At 37.3% G+C, this 22,716-nt stretch overlaps 1 protein-coding gene across 3 annotated transcripts; it reads right to left on the reverse strand.

Moving 5' to 3' along the window:
- Nucleotides 1–2,849: 2,849 nt before the first annotated feature.
- On the reverse strand, nucleotides 2,850–20,227 carry LOC140140761 (kelch-like protein 25). 3 transcript variants are annotated; one of them, XR_011857281.1, is made up of 6 exons: nucleotides 20,012–20,227; nucleotides 18,723–19,114; nucleotides 17,825–18,061; nucleotides 9,587–10,572; nucleotides 6,782–7,762; nucleotides 4,718–4,814 (listed from the first exon to the last, which is right to left on the reverse strand). XR_011857281.1 is itself a non-coding variant. In XM_072162502.1 (5 exons), exons 1-4 carry the CDS (start codon nucleotides 20,199–20,201, stop codon nucleotides 9,589–9,591), a joined length of 1,803 nt encoding a protein of 600 aa, XP_072018603.1. In that variant the 5' UTR covers nucleotides 20,202–20,227; the 3' UTR covers nucleotides 4,680–4,814; nucleotides 9,587–9,588. The 3 variants fall into 3 exon arrangements, 2 of the variants coding, with proteins under 2 accessions (XP_072018602.1, XP_072018603.1); XM_072162502.1 differs by lacking the exon at nucleotides 6,782–7,762 and having other exon boundaries at nucleotides 4,680–4,814; XM_072162501.1 differs by lacking the exons at nucleotides 6,782–7,762; nucleotides 9,587–10,572 and having other exon boundaries at nucleotides 2,850–4,814.
- Nucleotides 20,228–22,716: the final 2,489 nt, after the last annotated feature.

Genomic DNA, 22,716 nt, shown 5'->3' on the forward strand with positions numbered 1-22,716 from the left:
TTATGCTTTAAGCTGTTCACTGATGGTGCATTTAAACACATGTATTATAGTTGAAGTTTTCGATAATAAAACCTAGACTTACTTCAAAAATGTTAATCTTAAAATACAAATTCTGTTCAATTTATAACTAGGCACCTGCTGGTTTAATATTGTTAAAAAATACTAGAATATCTCATACCATTTTAACAAGTTTTGTTTAATTAAAAGAGACAGGTGAACAATATCTGAAAAATGAATTGCCAACATGATGGCAGCCCTATTATGAGATACCGGACGGAATAAACATAAAGAATATTAATACAAAGAAAACAGTTTTGAATCTAAGTTAGTAACAGGGTCTGGTCTTTTTTTAATCACAACTTGCATATTCTATTAAAATATTGATATGGTCTTACATTTGGGTGTTGATATTAAATGACTGTACAGCTGTATCACTTTGAAAAGTGCCTTCTGAAATTTTTTTAAACAGATATAAAATTTACAACCATCTATTTTCCTTACCCACTGTGCCTTATACAAGAACCAATAATTATTTCATCACCCTCATAAAATAACTGCCAAGTCATATTTTGACCAATTTGTGATTTTTGCCTGAATTAACTCTTTGCCAAGATAGACATCTGCGGTAAATATGTCTAATTCAATTCCTTCTGTCTAAGGCGTACCGTTTGATTTGGGGGGAGGGAAGGGGGTGGCATGATAGTTTCGGTCAGGCAGAATTTTATTTTTGCTTTTTATTTTTTAATATACATCCAGAGTTGGGTGGGGAATTTTTTCTTACCTGAACCCATCAGTGGTTTTTTTTTTTCATCTCAATGGTGGGCAAAGGTTTTTTTTTTTCAAAAAGAAAAAAAACCCACTCCCAACCCCTTGGAAATCAAATGGTGCCTCATAGTATTGTACAGTGGTAAATTTAGCTAGGGTTTTTATTTTTGCTTTTTTCGCTAATGAAGTTTCATCCGTGAAATTAACACCTTGCGAAAATATGTAATGTGTTGCAAGCATAAGACTGGGCAATCATGATAATAACAATCGCAAAAATGTCTCCCTCAGCCGAAAATAACTTTATAAAAATTTGCCTCTATACAGTAACACATCTGACAGTGGCAATTATTTTATGAGCATGATTTTGTAACAAAAGCATACAATGAACTACAGTCTATTTTTCTAATAGTATTTTCTAGCACCTTTCTGTAACATTGTAACACCCTTCAAAATGGGACATGCACACAAATTTGTGTGAAAAATATTTTACTTAGCTGCACATTAAATTAGGGCCTGAATATAGTCCAACATTATAATCATAAGCACACTTTGCTGTCTGCCACAAATGCAACACAAATTTTGATGCAGCAGAAACAATACTGTGTCAACTGGCTATTATTTTCTTCGGAAGGGGTGGGCAGAGGTCCCAAATATACTAGGGGGTGGGTCATAATTGAAGAAAAATTAGGGGGGGGGGGGGCATAAAATTGTTGATGACCAAAATGTAGTGAGTCACAAGATGACCACAGATAGTGTGTTTATTTTATTCAAAGACTGATTTCAATAGAATTTTAGCCTGTTTGGGGGTAAGGTTATCAGTGGTGGTGGTGGTGGGGGGGGTATAAATTTTGTTGAGAAATAGGAGGTCACAAAAACACCAACTTTTAGTAAATTTGGATAGCCCCCTTCCGAATAAAATGATAGCCCCCTAATACAACCTGTATTCATACACTCATTTAGATAGTGAGAACCTATTACAGCAAATGTCGGAAAAATATGTTTTAATTTAGTATAATTGCATGGGTGCACACGATGCGTACTACATGCCATGTTTTTGGATGCCTTCGTTTTTCTTTCAGGTTGATGCTTTGATGTTTTCTTGCATTTTTCCAACATTTTTAGTGACAATTTTTTGTTATCAAAATAGCAATTTTTTAAAAGTTTTTCAGAGGGAGTATGTTTTTCAAACGGAATTTGCTATGGTTAATTATTTTGAAACCCACACTCCCCCTGTACATGGGTTCCACAAATTGGAGCATTTTAAATGGAAGTTACACAATTATCTACATTAAGTTATGCAATTGTCAATTCAATTTGAAACCCATTCTCCCTCTGTTGAAGACTACAGAGGCAGTGTGGATTTTAAATGGAATAGCCCATGGGGGAAAACACTCTGTTGGACTGCATTCTAGCCTTTAGAAAAAAAAAACCCTGTTCTACGGGTGTATGAACCTTAATGGTCGGTCGATTGGGCCTTGGTTTTTATTCTGGAGGCTAAAGTTACCCCGAATATCAGCAAAATCTGAAAAATCTAAGAAAGAAAAGATGAAGATTACTTGCAAACATATTTCTACAAATTTTCAGCCAATAAATTTTGGCCCCCAAACCAATGATTTTAGCAAGATTTAAAAAAAAATTCTCCAAAACGTAAAATTCTGGATAGGTTGGGCCCGTAGAACAGGTTTTTTTCTGACGCCTTGTTACTTACTTGCCTTTAATAAATCATGCAATATTATATTAAAATGTACAATGGTTTGTTCATTTTGAGTCAAAGTAGCACCATCATGTTAAGAAATACAAATACTATAGCATTTTTTTCTTGGTGATGCAGTGACGTCAGTGCACATTCCATTGAGTGCAGCTTCAAATCAAAGTGCTGGCATACACATCCGTATGTTTAATGATCAGGATTGATGTGCACCGACATATCTGCCTCAACTCAAGAAAAAATAGTATAACTACCTCCCACCCCCATAAGGAAAATGTTGAAATAAGGCCATCTTAATTACCGGTATATCCCGAGCAGTGGCGGCGCTAAGGGGAGGGGAGGGGGCAAGGGGGCATTTTCCCCCAAATATTTTTTTTTTTCTTGCCCCCTCCCACTTTTGAGGAAAAAACCCCAAAATTACCTCATTAAGTTTTCAGTTTCTCACAAGCTCTGAGACTCAGCATTTTATTAAGGTGGCCTAAACATTTTTAATGTGACGCCATCTGATCCACCTAGTAGCAACTGAAGACCTCTGAACTAATAACCCCAAGAACTACCTGCCAATTGGCCAAAAAGAAGTTTTCATTATCAATTGGACCAATCAGCAACATTGTTAGAATAATTTCACCATGTAAAAAAAAAATTGGGGTGCAATATTTGCAAACTCCATTCTGATTGGTGATTAAAGTGAAGATATCATGTAATTGACCAATCAGAGGCAACGTTAGATCGGCAGGTAGTGCTCAGGGGGTTAAGTCACATTAGATACATTTCAAGATAAATGGCAAAGGTTGGTATACATGTCCATGTAGTTTCAATGCAAGGAGATGGTATATGTCCATCAGTTTCTACAACATGATTTCACTATGAAATTTGCAGAGGGTGTAGCCTCCTTGTAGCAGAAACTGATGATTTAGTGACTGATGTAAGTCACAAAATACCCTTTTACTTCATCAATTGTGAAAGTAGGAAGCAACCTGCAGTACAAAAATACCTATGAAAATTGACATAAAGCTCGTAAGTTTGTGTATTTACTGTGCAAGCTAAAATGTAGGTGATTATGGTCGACTCCACATGATCCACATGCCTGTCACCTTTTCAAGTTTGTGTGGGGGCTTAATAATTTGCCCCCCCCATATTTTTCTTGCCTCCCCCACTTTCAAGGCAAAAACACCAAAATTACACAAATTTCCCCTTTTTGCTGCGATTTTGCACCCTCCGAAGAAAAAATTCCTGTTATCGCCACTGGATACGTACAATAGGATCAAAAGCCCAATCTAAAACATCAGATTCATAAAGAGACAGAGTTCTGAGTTAATTTCTTATCAAAGTTATACACGACTATGTTGCTTTCTACTGCACGAGGACCAAGATTAAATAATTCCTGCAACTCATCAAGTACTGCACGAGGACCATGATTATATATTTCATGCCATTCATCAAGTTCCACCACACCATACTCCCAAATATCTTCCCATGCCTTCAAGTTGGTCTTCACAATGGAATGAACGGATACTCTTTTACGACAGCTTACCCAGATGAATATGTCATCTCTGATTTGAAACGCTGGACCCATGATATCATGAGGTTTAGGATCAGGGATATACTGCTGACTCTCTTTGGCTCCAAGCTGCACGGAGGTTTCACCATCTCTAAACTGAAATTCAAGTTTATGAACGAAGGGGCGCATTTTATAATGATACCATGTATCTTTTGTAAACACGACTCGATAGCATGACCCGTTGTGCTCAAATATGATACATTGATTCACCATATAATAATTTGGAGCTTCCTCTTCTGGCGTATGTAGCTCTCTATTAGGCTCCATCCACCTGTCTCCTTCTGGGTCGTACACAAACAACTCGTACAAGCTCTCCTTTTCAGGTTGGCCGTACACTAATACCTTTCCTTCATGTGTTGCCATGGAGATATTGTAGGATAAAGGTCTAGGTAGTTTTCTCACACATACCCCTTTGTCTTCATTCACAACCAACATACCTGTACTATAACCGGATTCATTGACATCAAGGTAATAAAAGGATGAATCTGCGTACACTATGTGCATAAACATCGTTGCCGTGAAACCGTAGGTATTTTCTTTCCATACGCTGCACCATTGATTGCTGGATGCACAGTAACGATACAATACATTGCCATAGGATGGATACCGTGCATTGGCATATAGAGTCCCTTTTACCACTAGCATATGTACACTCTCAAGTGTATGATGCCTACAACCATACAACGGGGCAAACCCAGGTAGCGTATACCAGCTTCCACTCAAGTCTGCCTTGGGATCAAAGTATTGCAACGATCCGGTAGACCCAACCATTATTGGTGCCTGCAATGGATGAAATCAAAAGAAGTACTGATTTGTAATTGAATACCTGAGTGGAAGAAGGGCCCAACTCCAATTTTTTACAAAAATGAGTTAGACCCAGCATTTTATTGCCAGCAGATTGTTCTTCCTTGTGTGTGAAAGATGAGCCAAAATCCACTCTCTAAATAGTCTTTCACGTACACTTAATCATGGTTTTCACGGAAGAAAGGCCCAACTCCATGGAGTTGGGCCCTTCTACCACAAATATTGGGTTAAAGTGGAATTTTCCTCATCCCATGCAATCTGCTTTTCACTACAATAAACTTTCTTGTTAACATATTACATGCTTCCTATTTGTATAATTAATGGATAATTACAAAATTTCTGTAGCTATTTATGACACATCTGCTTACGGAACTGGTACTTGCAGTATATTAGTGGAAGAAGGGCCCAAATCCAGCTCGTATTAAGACCTGTACCGTTGCCATGGAAACATCTTTTATAATTTTGAATGTATGTAATATTGTATGTTCATGTATTAAAGGTCCCCTGAAGATGAAAACATTCTGTCTATAAAACTTTTCCAAATTTTAAGTTTTTTCTTAATATCTCGAAAACAGTTTTGATGGAGTTGGGCCCTTCTTCCACTCAGGTATTCAATTGTAAGGCAACAGAACCAAATTTGTTTGATCTTTGGATTGACCGTTGATGTTGCTTTGATACATGTCATTAATCAACTAATGCTAAATTTATATTGACCAATCTCAATACAGGCAAAATTTATGTTTTCACAATTAACAATTGCCAATTAATTGATATTGGTTTTAATAATACATATCGTTCAAGCATCGATGGTCGATCGAAAGATCAAATTTGTTTCTGTTGCCTAAGCATGCTCCATTCATACAGAAAAGATCTGGCTGAATGGATTTAAGGGGGTAATACACCCATGTGGTAAATTTGTGACTATTTTTGCATTTTTCTCAAAAAATAATTACACACTGGTAACAAAAGTTATGTATATCATTGGGGCAAGGAATCCAATTACTACACTGAAATTTCAGTGACTCAAGACAAGCGGTTCAGTATATATATGATAGGAAACAAGGTACATCCTAGCGGTACCTTATTTCTGATCATAAATAACAAACCGCTCGTCTTGGGTCACTGAAATTCCAGTGTAGTAATTGGATTCCTTACCCCTATAATATACATAACTTTTGTTACCACTGTGTTATTAGTTTTTGAGGAAAATGCAAAAATAGACACAAATTTATCGAGGGGTGTAGTACCCCCTCTTTACAACATAACTCAAGAATTAAATGACCTACAAAAGCATATCTATGTTGCTCGCTATGAAATAATCAAGATGCTGTGAACTACCAAATCGCAATAATTTAAAATAGTGTCTTAGAACCTTAAGCACATATGACATACAATTACACAAAGCAAAAGAACTATAAGTGCTCAGATATAGTAAACACAAAATGTTTGTAAAATGTTATAAACATGTAATAAATGAGTTTTGGTTAGAATGTTTAAATAACATTTAAATGTTGGGTTATAAAAACATTTTTAAAATGTTTTATATGCAAAATAATTTTTAATATGTTGTCAAAATGTTATTGTTATAAAGTATTTTTGCACAATATTTTGTCCACTCTTAATATAACATTAGGTTAAAATGTTTTGCATCAAAGTTTCAAAAATATGTTCTAAATATTAAAACGTTTTATATCCTTTATATAACCCAACAATTAAAAGTTTTCTGAAAAACATTTTGTGTTTGATGGGATGATAAACAATTATTGAAATTAAAATACTACATGTATAAGCACATGATAAACAATTATGCAAGGCAGATGAACTATAGGCATATGTGATAAACAATTATGTTGCTTGACATTGTTTGAAGGGCATTCACACACATTAAATATCATTATATAGCCTATATAAATCAAGAAAACAAAGTCGGTATCTCAAATCACCTTTACTCCTGGGCTGGTTTTCTATCAAATCTGTACATGACCACATTGCTACCCAGGAGCTCCAAATCCACTACCCCTTTCCATGAGTAGAGATTCACTCTACCATCTCTCAACTTATCTTCCGCTGTTTTCAGTTTGGTTTTCACAACATACTTCATGAAGTAGCTCACAAAGATATCATCATCAATTTGAAATGCACCAAAATTGTTGGCAGGTATGCAACTCTGATCTTCCTCTTCTCCGAGTTGGACTGTCGTTTTTCCATTGTCGATTCGTAACTTGAGTTCGTGAACAATGGGGGTGTACAAGGCTTGAGCGATCGGGTTGAACAAGACTCGTCTTCTATGGCAGTCACACAATTTAAAGATAATTCTGTAGCATGCACCATGGTGCTCAAATAGCATGGAAGACAGGGTAGTATTGCTCTTGGCGCTTTGGAAAACGACTTCAGCCCATCTGCGTGATACTACAGGGTTATACACAAACAACTTGTACAGGGAGTTCCTCTCCGGCTGCCCATACATAAACATCTGCCCGTGATGGGATGTCATCCTGACATTTTCAGTGAGTGTTTCAGGTAAATCTCTAACAAATTCTTCTCTATCGTTATTACAGTTGTATCGAATAATTTCATTCTGCCGTGCATCCATATAATAGAAGCTTGGATCCAAATAAACTACCTGGGCAAAGCGGTGTTGCATTAAAACCAAAAAATGATGTGCTTTCTTCCCATAACTTCTGCCACTGGACACTCTCAGAGCAGTAACGAAACAAGACATTTGCATATCCAGGATAGCGTACATTGGCGTACAGTGTTCCCTTGGCAACAAGCAAGATGGCACTTTTCAGTGTATGTCCACAATAAAAATCCGGTAATGCAGCAAAATGAGGCAGCTCCTTCCATCCCGATGGATTGATTGCGCTGGCATTATCTGGGTCATAGAACATCAGTACTCCAGTGCTGCCCACAGTTATCGGAGCCTGTGTGTGACAAAAACCAGAGATGTGATAACAAATGTGTATGACCTGACTGACACAGGATTTAGGTTAAAAACTATAGTGAATTTAATGAGTTTGTGCACTATAGCATGCACAATTGGGCAAAATACACCCATTTCTACCATGTATGTTTTATCTTCAAAAATAGACCCATGTCTAAGGATTTTCTTGACACACCATGAGATAGCATAGAGCTGTTGTTTTGATCCCTGACACTCCCCACTTTTCATAGGCTTGCACTTACATGTAACACCTTCTAATCGAAGGGCATCACCCAACACAAGCTGAGCAAACTATTTTTTGTGCTTCATGAATGTGCTTAGGCCGAAGGTTAAAGCCATATTATAACATTTTCAAACAAAATAGACTAGCATTTCTTTGCCATAAAATGTTAGCTTTTACTGTCAGATATATCCCCTTTTATTTTTGAGCCGAACAACTACGGCAAAGCAAAGAAAATTGGAATTTAGTTACTACCAGCGCACATGTCGCCAATACGTACCACTCCTTCGGTCATGTTGTGGTATGACCCTTTGTTGTGTATATCACCGTCCCGCACGCCGTGTACGTACTGTGTGTTATGAACATCGTGTATGCGTTCGACTAATAATTCCATCGTAATAATAAAGCGCCGGATTTTGACAAAACTACAGCACCTAGAGTCTTGATTTTTGCAGGGTATATTGGTTTAATAAAGTACAATTTAATCGTGTAAAAAAAGAATTTTAAAAATTCAGTGAGGGCGTCTTCCTCAGCAAATGTTATAATATGGCTTTAACAACTTTTTTTAAATGTTGCGATTTGGTAGTTCACAGCATCTAGCGAATGGTAGTGAGCTTTGGCAAAAATTGCATTGATCATTTCATAGCGAGTGTGTAGAAGAATTCAAATATCACAGATATACTTTTGTAGGACCCATGGCTCTTGAGTTAGAGGGCTGAAACTACAACACTTTTGTAAAACGTATATAACTCATCCACAACAATAAATCAAGCACGTTTTCAAAGTACATGTATATGATTTGTAGAATGAACTTTTGCAAAACATCAAAGTGTTATTTTTTAATAATATATTGATTTAAATAATGAAAATCATTGTGTACCTTTAAGCACATGATATATGTAAAGTGAAAGAACTATAAACACACAATATATACAATATATATACCCAAAGAAATGCAAGCACCTGATAAACAATAATGCAACACAAAAGAACCACAGCACACCAATGATAAACAATTATGGAAACCCAAGAACCATATAAAGTACATGATAAAAAACACAACCCAAGTGTATGGAAACAAAAAGAACTGCAAGCATGGGATAAACAATTATAATATAAAGCAGAAGAACCACAAGCACATCAATGAAGAACAATTATGCAAACGTAAGTACTATAAACACATAAAATATTGCATGAAAACCCAAAGAAATGCAAGCATGGGATAAACAATTATAATGTAAAGCAGAAGAAAGCAGAAGAACCACAAGCACATCAATGATGAACAATTATGCAAACCAAAGTACTATAAACACATAAAATATTGAAAACCCAAAGAAATGCAAAAAAATATATAAAAAAAAAAAATGTGACCACATCAGTGATAAAATGCAACCCAAAAGAACTACAAGCACATCAATGAATGATAAACAATCATGAAAACCAAGAATGCACATAATATATCCAGGGTTGACAACCAGTTCAGAAAGCCTTAACTCACAATTAAAAACAATGTGAGTATTAATAACTTTCTGGTTCTCAACCCTCAATACATAATCAATAAAAAAATTCCATATCTCAAATCACCTTCACTCCTGTGCACACTTTCTGTCAAAGCTGTACATGATCATATTGCTATACGGGTGTTCCAAATCCACTACTCCTTCCCATGAATTGAGATCCACTCTCCCATCTGTCAACTTATCTTCCCAAGTTTTCAGTCCTGTTTTCACAACACTCTTCATGTCATAGCTCACAAATAAATCACCATTAATTTGAAATGCACCGATATTGTTAGCAGGGATACAATCCTGATATTCCTCTTCTTCAAGTTGCACCAATGTAGTTCCATTATCGATTTGAAAATTGAGTTTGTGAACAATCGGGGTGTATAAGTCTAGTCTGCTATGGTCGTTGTATGCTTTAAACATAATTCTGTAGCACGCACCATGGAGCTCAAAGAGCATGGAAGGAAGCACGGATTGAAAATGATTTATTTCTCCTGGTGCTTTGGAATATATGACTTCAGCCCAACTATTTGCTTCAGGATCGTACACAAACAACTTGTATAAAGAGTTCTTCTCTGGTTGCCCGTATATAAAAATTTGTCCACGATGAGATATCATTCTGACATTGTCCGATAGTATTTCGCGTAAGGCTCCAACCAATTCCCATTTATCATTATTAGGGCTGAATCGATTAATGTCATACTGAGCATCCATATAATAGAAGCTTGGATCCAAATAAACTACTTGAGTAAACTGTATCGCAATAAAACCACTTGTGATTTCTTCCCATACCCGTTGCCAATGGTTACTGTCAGAGCGGTAACGAAATAAGACGTTTGCGTATCCAGGATAGCGCACATTGGCGTACAGTGTTCCCTTGGCAACAAGCAAGAAGACACTTTGCAGTGTGTAGAGTCCACAAACATAAATTTCTGGTAATGCTGCAAATTGCGGCAGCTCCTTCCATCCTGTGGATGTACGATTTGTAGCACTGACATTATCTGGGTCAAAGGTTATGGGGTCATAGAACTTCAGTACTCCAGTGCTGCCCACAGTTATTGGAGCCTGTGTGTGACAAAATCAGAGATTTGGTAAGTGTAAACATTTGAATGTATAAGGTCATTTTCACGGTAAAGGGTGTAACTTTCGATTTTTAACATTTTAATCCGTAGTGTTCTAATAAAGCCACAGAATTCTATGATTTTTGGCCACATAAGTCATCTAGTTAGCAGCTACCTTGGGTAGCATAATCAGCTGTGGGAGTTACTGCGTTCAGTTTTAGCAGGCTTAAATGTACAAATATTGCCATTTTGAAAAACTATAAAAAACAGTAACATTTTTGTAATTCCCTGTGTTTTCTTCAATTAGTTCATGGATAATTTTTCTTATCCTGAAAGTACAGTCATATGTTCAGTAAACACTGCCACATTAGATTTAATTGTGAACAGCCCTGTATTTTTGAGAACCGGACTTCGATATTTGTCGTTTCGGAGGCTTCATTTTCCGTTAACAAACTTTGTGGGTGTAGCTTTGGTTCATAATTCTTGGTTATTTCTTCACTTCTTCTTGATTCATAACAGTTGTTATCTTAACTTGAAATGGGTAACAAAAATTAGTCGATTTGCAAGCTTTTAAAATTTTTATAAAATCTTGACTTCAAAGAGCCGTTTTTTTTTTTAACTTTTTTGAAGCCTCCGAAACAAACTGTTCAGCAAGCTTGTGCAAATATAAATAAAAGAGCTCATCCAATCTATTTATTAAAATGTAGCAAAGTAGAGCCTCAAGTCACATGTTTTTAAATCGTGGAGATATATATCACCGTTTGAAAATGGGACCCAATACAAACTTTCCGTTAACAATTGAAGCCTCCGAAACAAATGAAGCCTCCGAAACAACAATAAGATTAATTATCATCTATGCATATCTAAATTGGTGTGTTTCATACTGATATCTGCATTGTAATTATTACTTGATATGTGCAGAATGTCATAAATTTAAAAAAAATTGACATTATGGTTAATGTTTGAAAAATATACTGATACCCAAAAAAGCCTGTTTCGGAGGCTTCACATGCAAAAAACACCATACTTAACAAATGGGTGAAAAAATTAACATGTGATAAATCTACAATATCTGCCGCATAGAATCATTGATTCAATACACACAAGAAAATAACAGCTTAGATGATCCCAACACTGTTGTTTTCAAAAAAACTACTTCTGCAATGTTTGACAATTGTTAACATGAAGCCTCCGAAACAAAAAAAAATGACTTGCTGTGATAATTTAATTTTTGTCACAACTGAAATTCAATACTTAGAAGCAAAGCATGAAAATTAGTAATTGTGATATTTTTTACCTATTTTTTATGTCAACTTGTAGTAGTTAGCCAAATATTTTACTTTTATGATCACCTGTGTTGTTAACTGAAGCCTCCGAAACACAAATCGCTTGAATTGCCAATTCTAAAAAATAACTCCAATTTCTGTGAAACTTGGCTGGGAGGTTCCTTTCATCAAGTAGTATTTGTACATGAAGTTAGACATTCAAATTATTTTAGGAACCCAATTAAAACTTTAAAAATATGTTTCAGGTTTGGAAATTGCCATTGTAAATGACACTTGATGTTAAACATTTTCAAAACTGCAATTACAAACATAGCAAAACATGGTATAAAATTTAACTTATATCTGTTGACTTACTTTGGAATGGGATTTCACATGTATTCCAGCTTTCATGTCATAATTTTCTGAGGTTATGTAAAATACATTTTTTCTTAGATTTTAACCAAAATGTTATGGAAATGTCAAATTTTGTATTAAAAATCAAAAGGTTTAAGCCTTGAAACATTATTTTACTGGAATTTAAGTTGCTTCTATGCATGATTTCAGTAAACAGAAACATATTTAAGTGGTTTGAAATTTTGACCCTAAAAATCAAAAGTTACACCCTTTACTGTGAAAATGACCATAACTGAAACAGCTGGGTCATGCAGCAGGGATGTGTGAGGAAAAAGTTTCCTTCAAACCCCCTTGCATTTCAAATTTATGGGGTTTGAGAATTTTAAATGGGGTTACCTGATCGGGCAATTCAAAGATTTACATCCCCTGTTTGGGAGATTCTATTAAGTCTTACCATTCCCAGAAGCCTTTGCAGCATGACGCATCACCTCATTTACATCAAATGACACTCCTATTACTTTCCATTTGTTTTCAAGACTAAAATATTTACACCCCCTTATATGGGAGATTATAGGTCAAGATTTTCATAGGGGGTGTATGGATTTCAACTGGAATAGCACTGCCATTCACAACCTGTGCAAAGTTTTACTTGTGCAATTGTGTTTCATGACTTGTAAAAATTATGCCTGTCATGCAATAGTTTATAGTATGTACAACTAAAATAGGTGAACATTTTTTTCATAGTACAGTTTGTTTTTGATTGTGAGAACTTATGCTAGGGTAAATTCAAGCATGGCAATCCTCTACAATCTTGGAAAAAAGTACTTGGAACGCTTGGCGCACACTGCCGTAATTCCGTGCAGAAGTTCTTATGATGATCATGGAAATGATGTATAGTGTCTAATGACTGCTTCTTTTGTCAGTTTAAGCTTGCCTTTCAATCATGAATAAATGATTTTGATAGCTACATGTACACATATGTGACGAACTTCAATGATTCTTTACAACAATTTAAAAAAAATCACCTTTTTAACTTTGAGCCAATTGTTTGTTGAATGTATAAAGCACCACATTGCTGCCAGCATATTTGTCAAGTCTCTCCCAAGTCCTATGATTGCCGCCTTTATCCCACACTTGTTCCCACGCTTTCAATCCAGTTTTAGCTACAAATCCACTACCACAGCTTACATAAACATCACCTTCAATTTGGAATGCTCCAAACCTATTATCAGGCACATCCCCTTGTGGTTCTTCATCGCCGAGTTCAACTGATATGATTCCGTCCCTGGCATGGTTAAACACTATTTCGTGCACTAGAGGAAGCTCAGTTAGAACAGCTCCACGGTCTTGGATGGCACTGTAATGTTCTTTAAACATGACCCGATAACATGTCCCATTATGTTGCATGATGACTGGATGAGAGACATTGCCTGGCTTTCCAATACCAGATTCGTAAGGGAATGCATCATTCATGGGGAGTGTCCACCGGTCATATTTCGGATCATACACCTGTAAACTGTACACAGACGCCCCTCTGTCTCTAGGTTTATATAAAGCCATGCCTGCCACTTGGCCATACACAAGAAGTTTTCCCCTAAAACACGTCATGATGACATGGTTACAGAATGGTTTTGGTATATGCTGTATGCTCTCCCACATCAACTTTTCTATACTGAACCTGAGCACCTCACCACTGTTAGTTTCAATGAAGTAAAAATATGAATCCATATGCACTACACGAAGTTGGATGCCCCTTTTCTCGCACACGAAATCCCATCGGTTATTTAAGGTACAGTAATGATACAACACATTTTGGCAGTTGTGATAGCGAGCCTTCAGCGTAGAGAGTCCCGTCAACCACCATCAGAAATACACTTGCAAGTTCAAATGATGCGTAGAATTTAGGCAGTTGAGTTATATGTGATATGTCTTCCCAATGACCAGGACTAGTTGTGATGTCACCTCCTGATGTTTTGAAATATCGTAGTTGTGCCGAGGAGAAGCGTCCCGTACTTACTGGTGCCTGTGATAAATCCAAATAAGGTAATATCATCAAATAGGTTTCATATGTAAACTTCACTTTTTGTCTTTTTGTAAATTCATGTTATGTATAAATTATTTTTGAATTGGCAAACATTAGCAAATTATTAATGTGATTAATCAGTGTGATAAGTAAGCAAACGAGAGCGGCATACAGGGTTAGCTAACGGTACAGCGCAGTACGGTCAACGACGATCACCGTTAAAAAATTGACAAATTTAACAAAATAAACTTGCTAGATGGACAACTTATAGTTCTTATTTTGACATCTCATTCGGTGCGAACGAGGTATCAATAAACTGAGCACATCAAGACCTTGCAAAATGTGTTTATTTCTTGACTATCAACCAATGTTTATTAGCCAATCTATTTTCAACTGATTGTGAACATGAAAAGAAAGAGAACCTGTACAAGGTAATAGGAGTGTCATTTAATGTAATGAGGTGATATGTCATGTTGCAAAGAATTCTGGGAAGGGTTAAGATATCTTGACTGATTATATGCATGCTCTGTAATGAATGGTTTACTCAACAACAGCTCAATTGACAAATATATGTTACCGGTACTAGTTGGTCAATCATTCAGGGAGCCTATATCTACATGTATCACTCAGGTATTTAATTTCATTAGTGCGGTGGAACTTTGAGTCATTAATACTGACAAAACTGGTGCTTGCTCTTCAACTCAGGGACTGTCTTTTTAAAAATTGGAATTTGCAGGAGAGTATTAAATAGCTCTTCTGGAGCTTTCAAGGAGAGCTGTTTAGAGCATTTACAATGGAATGTAAGGAGAGAATGGTCAACTAAGGAGAGTAAAAATCATTCTCCTATATCAGAAGAGAGCGATTGCTCTCACTCTCCTCGAAAGACAGTCTCTGTGTATCCAGAAACCAGAAATATCTTTCAAGAGGAAAATATCATATTCTTTTTTCTTAATATTATTTACCACAAATATTTATATCTAGAGCTTCAAATGATACAAATCTTAAAACACTGCTACAGGTTTACTTTCTCCATGAGTGTCGCCTTGACAAATATGATACTAAACCACAAAACTTATATTTCAAATTCTCTGAAAACACATGCATGCTTCATAGCTGTATCATAACTCGTATCAGCAATATTTATAAACTTACTTAGTTAATATATCAGAAGTTCCTTATCAAATGTGAACATGACTACATTACTTCCCGAAGGCTCCCTCAACTCATTCCACATATGAAGATCCACATCACCATCCCACCTGTCTTCCCATGCTTTCAAACCAGTCTTATAAACGAATCCACTCCCGCAACTTACAAACACATCATCCGCAATTCGAAACGCACCGCACATATTAGGCGGTATTAGATCTTGGCATTCCTCATCGCCAAGTTCGACAGTTACGACACCATCGTTATCAGTTTTGAATTTGAATTCGTGCACGATGGGCAGGCCGGCTCCATCCATATTGGTCGTAATTCGGATTAAAGCTTCGCTTGAACACGACTCTGTAGCACGACCGTTGTATTGTAAAATAACAGGAAAGACCTTCACATGGCTGTTAAACCCCGGTGGGAATTTATCGCACAAAGTCTCTGTCCATTTATCAAGTTCTGGGTCATAAACTTGCAGCTTGTATGTACTGCTCCCACTTTCTTCAAGATTAAAAATTTCCCCATAGACTAGAATTTTGCCCATAAATGTTGAAATGATGACATCGTAGAAATACGGAGTTGGTATAGGTTGGAGATTTTCCCACCTGTTTTTATGGATGCTATATCGCTGTATGTCCCCTCTTCCATCGATGGAATAGATAAACGGTTCTAAGTGGACCAGATGAACATTCTCGAACGAATTTATATGGCAAAGTTGATCCCAGTGATTTTCTGCCGGGTCATAACGATATAGTACGTTTTCACTGCTTTGATCACGAGTTTTTGCATACAGTGATCCATTGACGACAATGAAGAATGTACTACGGACGTAAGCATTACAACCGGGGAATGGCATCAACAGCGGTATTCGGTGCCATCCTCCGCCATGCTCGGAGGTGTCATCGTTGATTTTAAAATAAGTAAACCGAAATGTATCCCCAGTCTTGATGGGTGCCTGCGACAAAAGCAGACAATTTCAGTAAATTAGGTAATGAAGAAATAAAGCTGAATTTATACTCGATCACTTTTGCAAAAAAGCGATTCTCACGCATCTGTTTTCAGAGCGTCAAGCCGATCAATCGATACAAATCACTGAGGCAAAAATGATGTTGCTTTTGCCAGTTGAAGAAATTTCAACTTAATTTTAAGCGATATGGCTTGACATTGAATGCATCAACCAATCATTTCCAACACACTGGATCTATTATTTTGCTAATTAATTTACCTTTCTCGGTGATTAAATTTCGGTGATGGATTAATTAAAGTAATAGTTATATTATTGCTAGAGATAGTCTAAAATGTATTTTGTGGCATTTAGAATAATTGTTGTCTGCAATCGCCGAGATAAGTATAAATGCAAAAGTGATGAGCGATGCATCACAAAATTTGGAGATTGCCTATTGCTTTCTAAAAGCGGTGCATGGCAATTCTGCTTTACTGAATTTCAGCCTAAAACTCTTTATCACCTTAATTGACAACCAAAGTCAAACCATTAATATTAACCATGTACAATACATTGTACATGACATGTCACTGATATTGTCTTGACTTTTCACACCAATTTCCACAAATGCCTCTCAAGTCATCCTGATAGGTGCCAATGACAAAAGCATACAACTTAAGTATTACAAGTAGGTACCGTATGCAGAAGCAATGTTTGGTTTTGAGCCATGAAACATCCTTTCAGTGATTGAAGAATTAAGATCCACTTTGTGATTTGCTGGACTTGTAAGTCAAAAGATCAAATATTATCCTGTTTGGCCTTATATGCCTTGGGAAAAAAGCATGAGACGAGGAATGGAGCAAAACGTATGGAATGCAAATGTATGTTTGAATGGAATAAAAATGCATGATGTGTGACGTAAGCAGTGCAATGGATCATTTATTATGTATAACAATAATGAAGTTTTTTCCCACTAAAACATTACAAATTATAGATTAGTCTTACAATAATACATGTTTGTACAGCTGCCTGCATCAGTAACATAGTGTGCTCAAACTCCAAATAATGTTTTTGTGGAGGGTGCATGTCTGCCTTTTGGAATGTACATGGATATTGGAATGTTAATTTGATGCCCCTAGAAAACAAGAACTATGTACTGGTATGTAACTGCTTATTACCTTAGTTTATCTGTACAAAAAACAGGGAGCTGAACCTGGTTGCGATGGTTATGTAGGTGGATAGGGTTCTACACATATCATCCCCATAGCGAATCCACACTCACATCTTAATCCCATGGGCACTACTGTCATTCTTACAAAGCCTCTGATTGGTTAATTGCATGATCATCTGAGTAATCATACAATTGCTAACAAATCAGAATAGATCTTTTAGATCTGACCATATCTCTGATTGGCTCAATACATGATCTTTCTAACCAATCAAGATAGTTTTTAGAGGCTGATAATCTGACCTGTAGTGCCCACGGGGTTAACTTAACTAAATCCTGCAATCATCTTACCGTGATAGTAGTGTCCACATTCATGTCCGACATCGCAGACGCAGAGTCTTGCATCCGGTCAACTACCGCATTCAAAACCTCCTTATTCTGGAGCTGTGCAAGAATATCGCTGGTGACGACTTCTTGTAACACATCCCTAGACACCTTCTTCAGCTGTATTTTCTCTATCAATGCAGTGACATGTTTCTGTCGGTTTTCCCAGTCATATCGAAGCCAACAAACCAAGGTCTGCAGTACCTACGCAAATAAAAATCAATATTGCACTGGGTTAGAATTGTTGTGCAGTGGCATAGCAAGAAGGAGCCGGGAGAGGGCTGGCAAATTGCACAGCGCCATATGCAACCCCTGCATGCTGCCCTCTTTCACTTACATCGATATGCTGCAATCTAGAGCTAAAGCATTGATCCCTTGATCTCTACATTGTAATTCAAAATAAGTAATGCGTAACATATGAACGTATCAAAAAGACAAATCCAGATTCAGCTGTCTGCAAAAGTCATAATGATATAACAGGCCTGGAAAAAATAGGCAAATTGGCAATCTCCTTGCAGGGAAATTTGGTCATTTGCAGGGTCAGAATTTCACCATGAATCAGAGAATCGATTCTCGCAAAGATTCTTGTAAACAAATTTGCATGAATCAGAGTGGATTCTCGGACACGTTTGTAGGTTGATTTGCGAGAATCAAATGATTCCTGCAAATTTATTTTGCAAGAATCAAGATTGATTCTCGCACTGTGAAACAAAATTCTGACCCTGATTTGGAGGGAAACTTTGCTTTTCTGGATAAAGAAATACATACAAAATGGTGGGAAATCTTACTAAGTTGGAGGGAAATTGGTCTCTCTTGCCAGGAAATAAACATTTTTTCCAGGCCTGATGATATAATACACACATACCTCAGTTTCATTAACTTCTGTCAGCTCTTTTCTTTCCATCAACTCCATCATATACTCGATAGTGGCTTCTTGCAGGAAGATCTGTGACGTATCCAACGCCTTCACCTCACTGATCAAATAAAACTGCAACCGGTTTATCATCTTCTCATCCACAAAATCAAGCAGTGTGATCTTGAAGGCATCTTCCGGCGAAATGCGGACGGATCGTCTCACGTATGTCAGCGCGCTGTCGCGTGCAACTGTGAACTGCATGTAATTTGCCATTGCTATGATATCGTAAGCTGTTACGTCCGTGATGTCCAGCTCTCCGGTGTAGGCAAATTGTAGGAGACTCTCGAAAATGGCTGCGTTACCTTCTATTGTGATCTCATCTTGATGACTTTCAGCAAATCCTGGGGAAAGAGAAAATAGTGGAATTTAAGCAACTAAAATCAATTTTTAAAATAATTTAATCCCATGACAAACAGTGATACGCCCCTAATTTTCTAAATGTAGATTAAGGTCATGTCTTCCATGGTGTATGAATTCCAACTGGAGTTTAGACCATTACAAGCTATGCAAAATATTTCTGGTAATATCAAAACTGCCTAAGCGCACACGACAAATAATATCATTTGTGGCATTCTCAGCATAAAATACAGCTCTCTTCTGCAATTTGACCTTAGATAAAGTGTGTAGTGTGTACCGTATTCAAAAAGCATTATTTTGTATCCTAAATATATTTTTAGACAAATCTTGGATGGGAGGAAATTTAGCACTGATCCAAATTTATGGGGTGGAGGATTGGCAAAAATGGAAATGCTGTAAAGTGTGCAGAGGCTTGTGGATCAACGTCTAGGCGTTGTGCTTGTGAGTAGCGCACTTAAATCACAGCACTATCTTTTTTTGAAATTTTATGCACACATATCAAATACATCGTTGGGCACAGCTTCAAATTATGAGCATTCGCTGTTAAGTGCTAGTGTACCTATACGCATTAAAAATACCCCACCAGATTGATACATGTACGTTGTGCACCAGATTGATACATGTACGTTGTGCAAAATTACCGTAATTTTGGGTTTCTACTGGGGGCGGGCAACAGTTCTGACTGGGGGGGGGGCATTTCCCCCCATGGCGCCGCCACTGGAAACACTGCCTCAACAAATTGACATGATTTACTTGCCGCAAAGAAAAATAGCGTCGTTGGGCAGGAAAACCTCCTATGTATCATTGGCCCCTGAACATGTTAAAAGCAAAACCTCCTATGTAACCTTTTGTTTTAAACATGTTCAGGGGCCACATCTTACCTCTTGTAAACATTCCCATGAAATAGCTACTACTGGCAGCAAGAACAGCTCGGTGTGCACGAAATGTGCGTTTTCCAATTTTTATGGTGACATCACAGAGTGTATCTTGCTTGCGGAGGTCGTCTAGGCTAGCAGTCAGTACGTTTGAATAACATGCACAGAGTCCTTTAGGATGAACTGCAGATGCCATGGTAACAGTGAGGTGAAACTTCTGCCCTGGGAACTGCAAACTTGTAGAATGCTTCTGAGTGATAGAGGAACTGACTTCCTTCTGTGTTTACAAAGATACCAAGAGCACTGAGCAGTGTTAGAAAATATGCAGTTAGTTTATATTGTCACTTCTAAGTCTGTAACTAATAATTTAGGGAAATAGACCAAAACTTCCATTTATTTCAAATTTGATGGTAAATAGATGGACCGCGGTTCTCGGATGTCGCGATTTCGACGCACAGCGTCGACCGTGATGCCTCCACCAAAGGGAGTAATGTGGCACTCAAAAGTTGATACAAAGTTTCAAGCCTCAAGGGCAGACTGAATTTGACATCAGATGACACCTGGATGACTCGGCTGTCATGATTACCTGGCTGATGGTGAATGTAGTTATGATAACCCAAATTACCTTCCAAAAATGTGGTTCTAAATGTTGACTGTCAGTTTCATGCCCATATGAGTTTTTGTTAATTTGACCTCAGATGACCCCTGGATGACCTCATGTGACCTTGACCCACTAACCAATACAAACTTGTTCTGCCTGGGGTCAAGATGCACCCACCCACCAAGTTTGAGGAACATGCAACACCTAGTCTCTGAGAAAAGAGGTAAATAAGGAAAAAATGGGCCCCTGTAGGACTACATGCAACAAAGTATAAAAAAGGTCCCCGATAAATAAATGAGGGTTTCCATAGTGTAGCTATATGACCCAAGATTGGTTGCATTAGGATTTAAACTGTTCATATGAGACCAAATTTTAACCAAAAGTCTCAAAATAATGGTATTTTACAAGTTGACCTCAAATGACCTTTGACCTCAGTATATGACCTTATATCACCACCAATATACGAGGGTTTGGAAAGTGCAGCTATGACTCAAGTTTGGTTGCAATAGGATTTGAACTGTTCATATGAGACCCAATTTACAAGTTTACCTTGTTTGAACTCAAATGACCTTTGACCTCAGTATATGACCTTAAACCTCACCCAAAAAAAAAGTATCCAGAGTTTTTGACCATGGCCCACCTATCCTGAAAATCTGAAGTCAATCCGACCATCCATGCCCGAGATACAGCATCCGGACGGACGGACGGACGGAAGGACGGACAGTGCAAAAACAGTATGCCTCGAGGTGGAGGCATAAAAATAGACCCCAACCCATTCTAGGTATGCCAGGCAAACCTTAGTTAACACATTTGCTAGTCAGCGAAATTTGCCTAGACCGGGGACCAAACACAATACATATTTACATAGAAATTTCAATTTTTTTTCAATAACAGGTCGGTCAAGGAAACCTACAAAATGTACATAAATATGTTTTCCTTACTTCACTTGACCCAAATATATGATTTTTTATGGTGATGACTGAGACACTCACACATGGAATTTTAGAGGGATTTTGATAGCAGTTCCATTAAAAAAAGCTGCTATCATCATGAGACTAAGAGGTCTAGAAACACCCCCGTAATGCTGTTTTGGGGAATTTTGCTAGCAGAATCTTTTTGATGAAAGTCGATCTTTGAAAAGATGTAACTTTGCCACGGAAAGTGCTATATGACAAAAAGGTTTTCAGTTTTGGCTTCCTTTACTCAAGGGCTTTAATTTGATATAAAATGATGCAGTTTGATGGCAAATTTAAATTCACCTGGCATACCTACACATTCAAATATATGCAAAATATATGCAAAAAATACTGCTCGTATTGTAAGATTAGACAATTTAAGGTTTTAAATTCAGGTTCCGAAAAATCTTGCATGTGGCTGTAACTTAGTGTAAGGGGAGTGGGGCAAAGACAAATTTGGCACATCAAATTTAAAAGGGGAGGGGGGGGGGGGCTACCCCGAGGTACTCACACCTCCGTCACTACGATTTACACTGTTCTTCTCCGTACAAAGGTCTGAGGCTCGTAGGCATATCTGGTCCAGGGTACACAGTATTCAATTTTTTTTTCACTTTTTTACCATTCCTCACGTGAAGATAAAGACTTAAACACAAACAACATATTTGGCGCATGTGTGAAAAATTTGGGTACATTTGAAGGTGTAAAAATGACCAATTTGTGACCGTATCGATCTTCAAAATAACAAAAATTTAATCTCATATATACGATAGAGACAACACGGGTCACAGTCATGACGGTGGCGAGGAAATTGCATTTTTTTGCTGTGAAATGCCGATTTGATGAAGAAAAGAGATGCAGGAAGTCTGCATAGTGTTATTTTTAAGGATAATATCACAAAACTGAACATGTGTCATGTGAGTAGTACTTTAAATGAATGCAGCAGAGGCTGGCAGGGTGAACCTTTGAAACTGCGACATGTCATGAGTCACTCATGTGCGAGTTCAGTGCGGCTGCCTCCATGGGTGCCCCGCTCTGAAAGGGAGAAAGAGAAGGAGAAAGAAAGAGGAAGGAACCAATAGGGCTATGATGTGCTGGGCTAGGCCTAGGGGCAAAGGTTTATTGGCATGTCAAAACAGGGGGGGGCAAAGATTTTG

This window comes from Amphiura filiformis, chromosome 19 (assembly GCF_039555335.1).
Source record: "Amphiura filiformis chromosome 19, Afil_fr2py, whole genome shotgun sequence".
NCBI classification, from domain to species: Eukaryota; Metazoa; Echinodermata; class Ophiuroidea; order Amphilepidida; family Amphiuridae; genus Amphiura; species Amphiura filiformis.

Excerpts from the sequence above, each read along its gene's own strand:
- LOC140140761 (XM_072162501.1), bottom strand. The coding sequence starts at position 20,201 with ATGGCATCTGCAGTTCATCCTAAAGGACTCTGTGCATGTTATTCAAAC. Across the intron at positions 19,115-20,011 it reads CATGGGAATGTTTACAAGAG|GATTTGCTGAAAGTCATCAA; the intron begins GTAAGATGTGGC and ends CTCTTTCCCCAG. Across the intron at positions 4,815-17,824 it reads ATGTGGACACTACTATCACG|GCACCAATAATGGTTGGGTC; the intron begins GTAAGATGATTG and ends CATCCATTGCAG.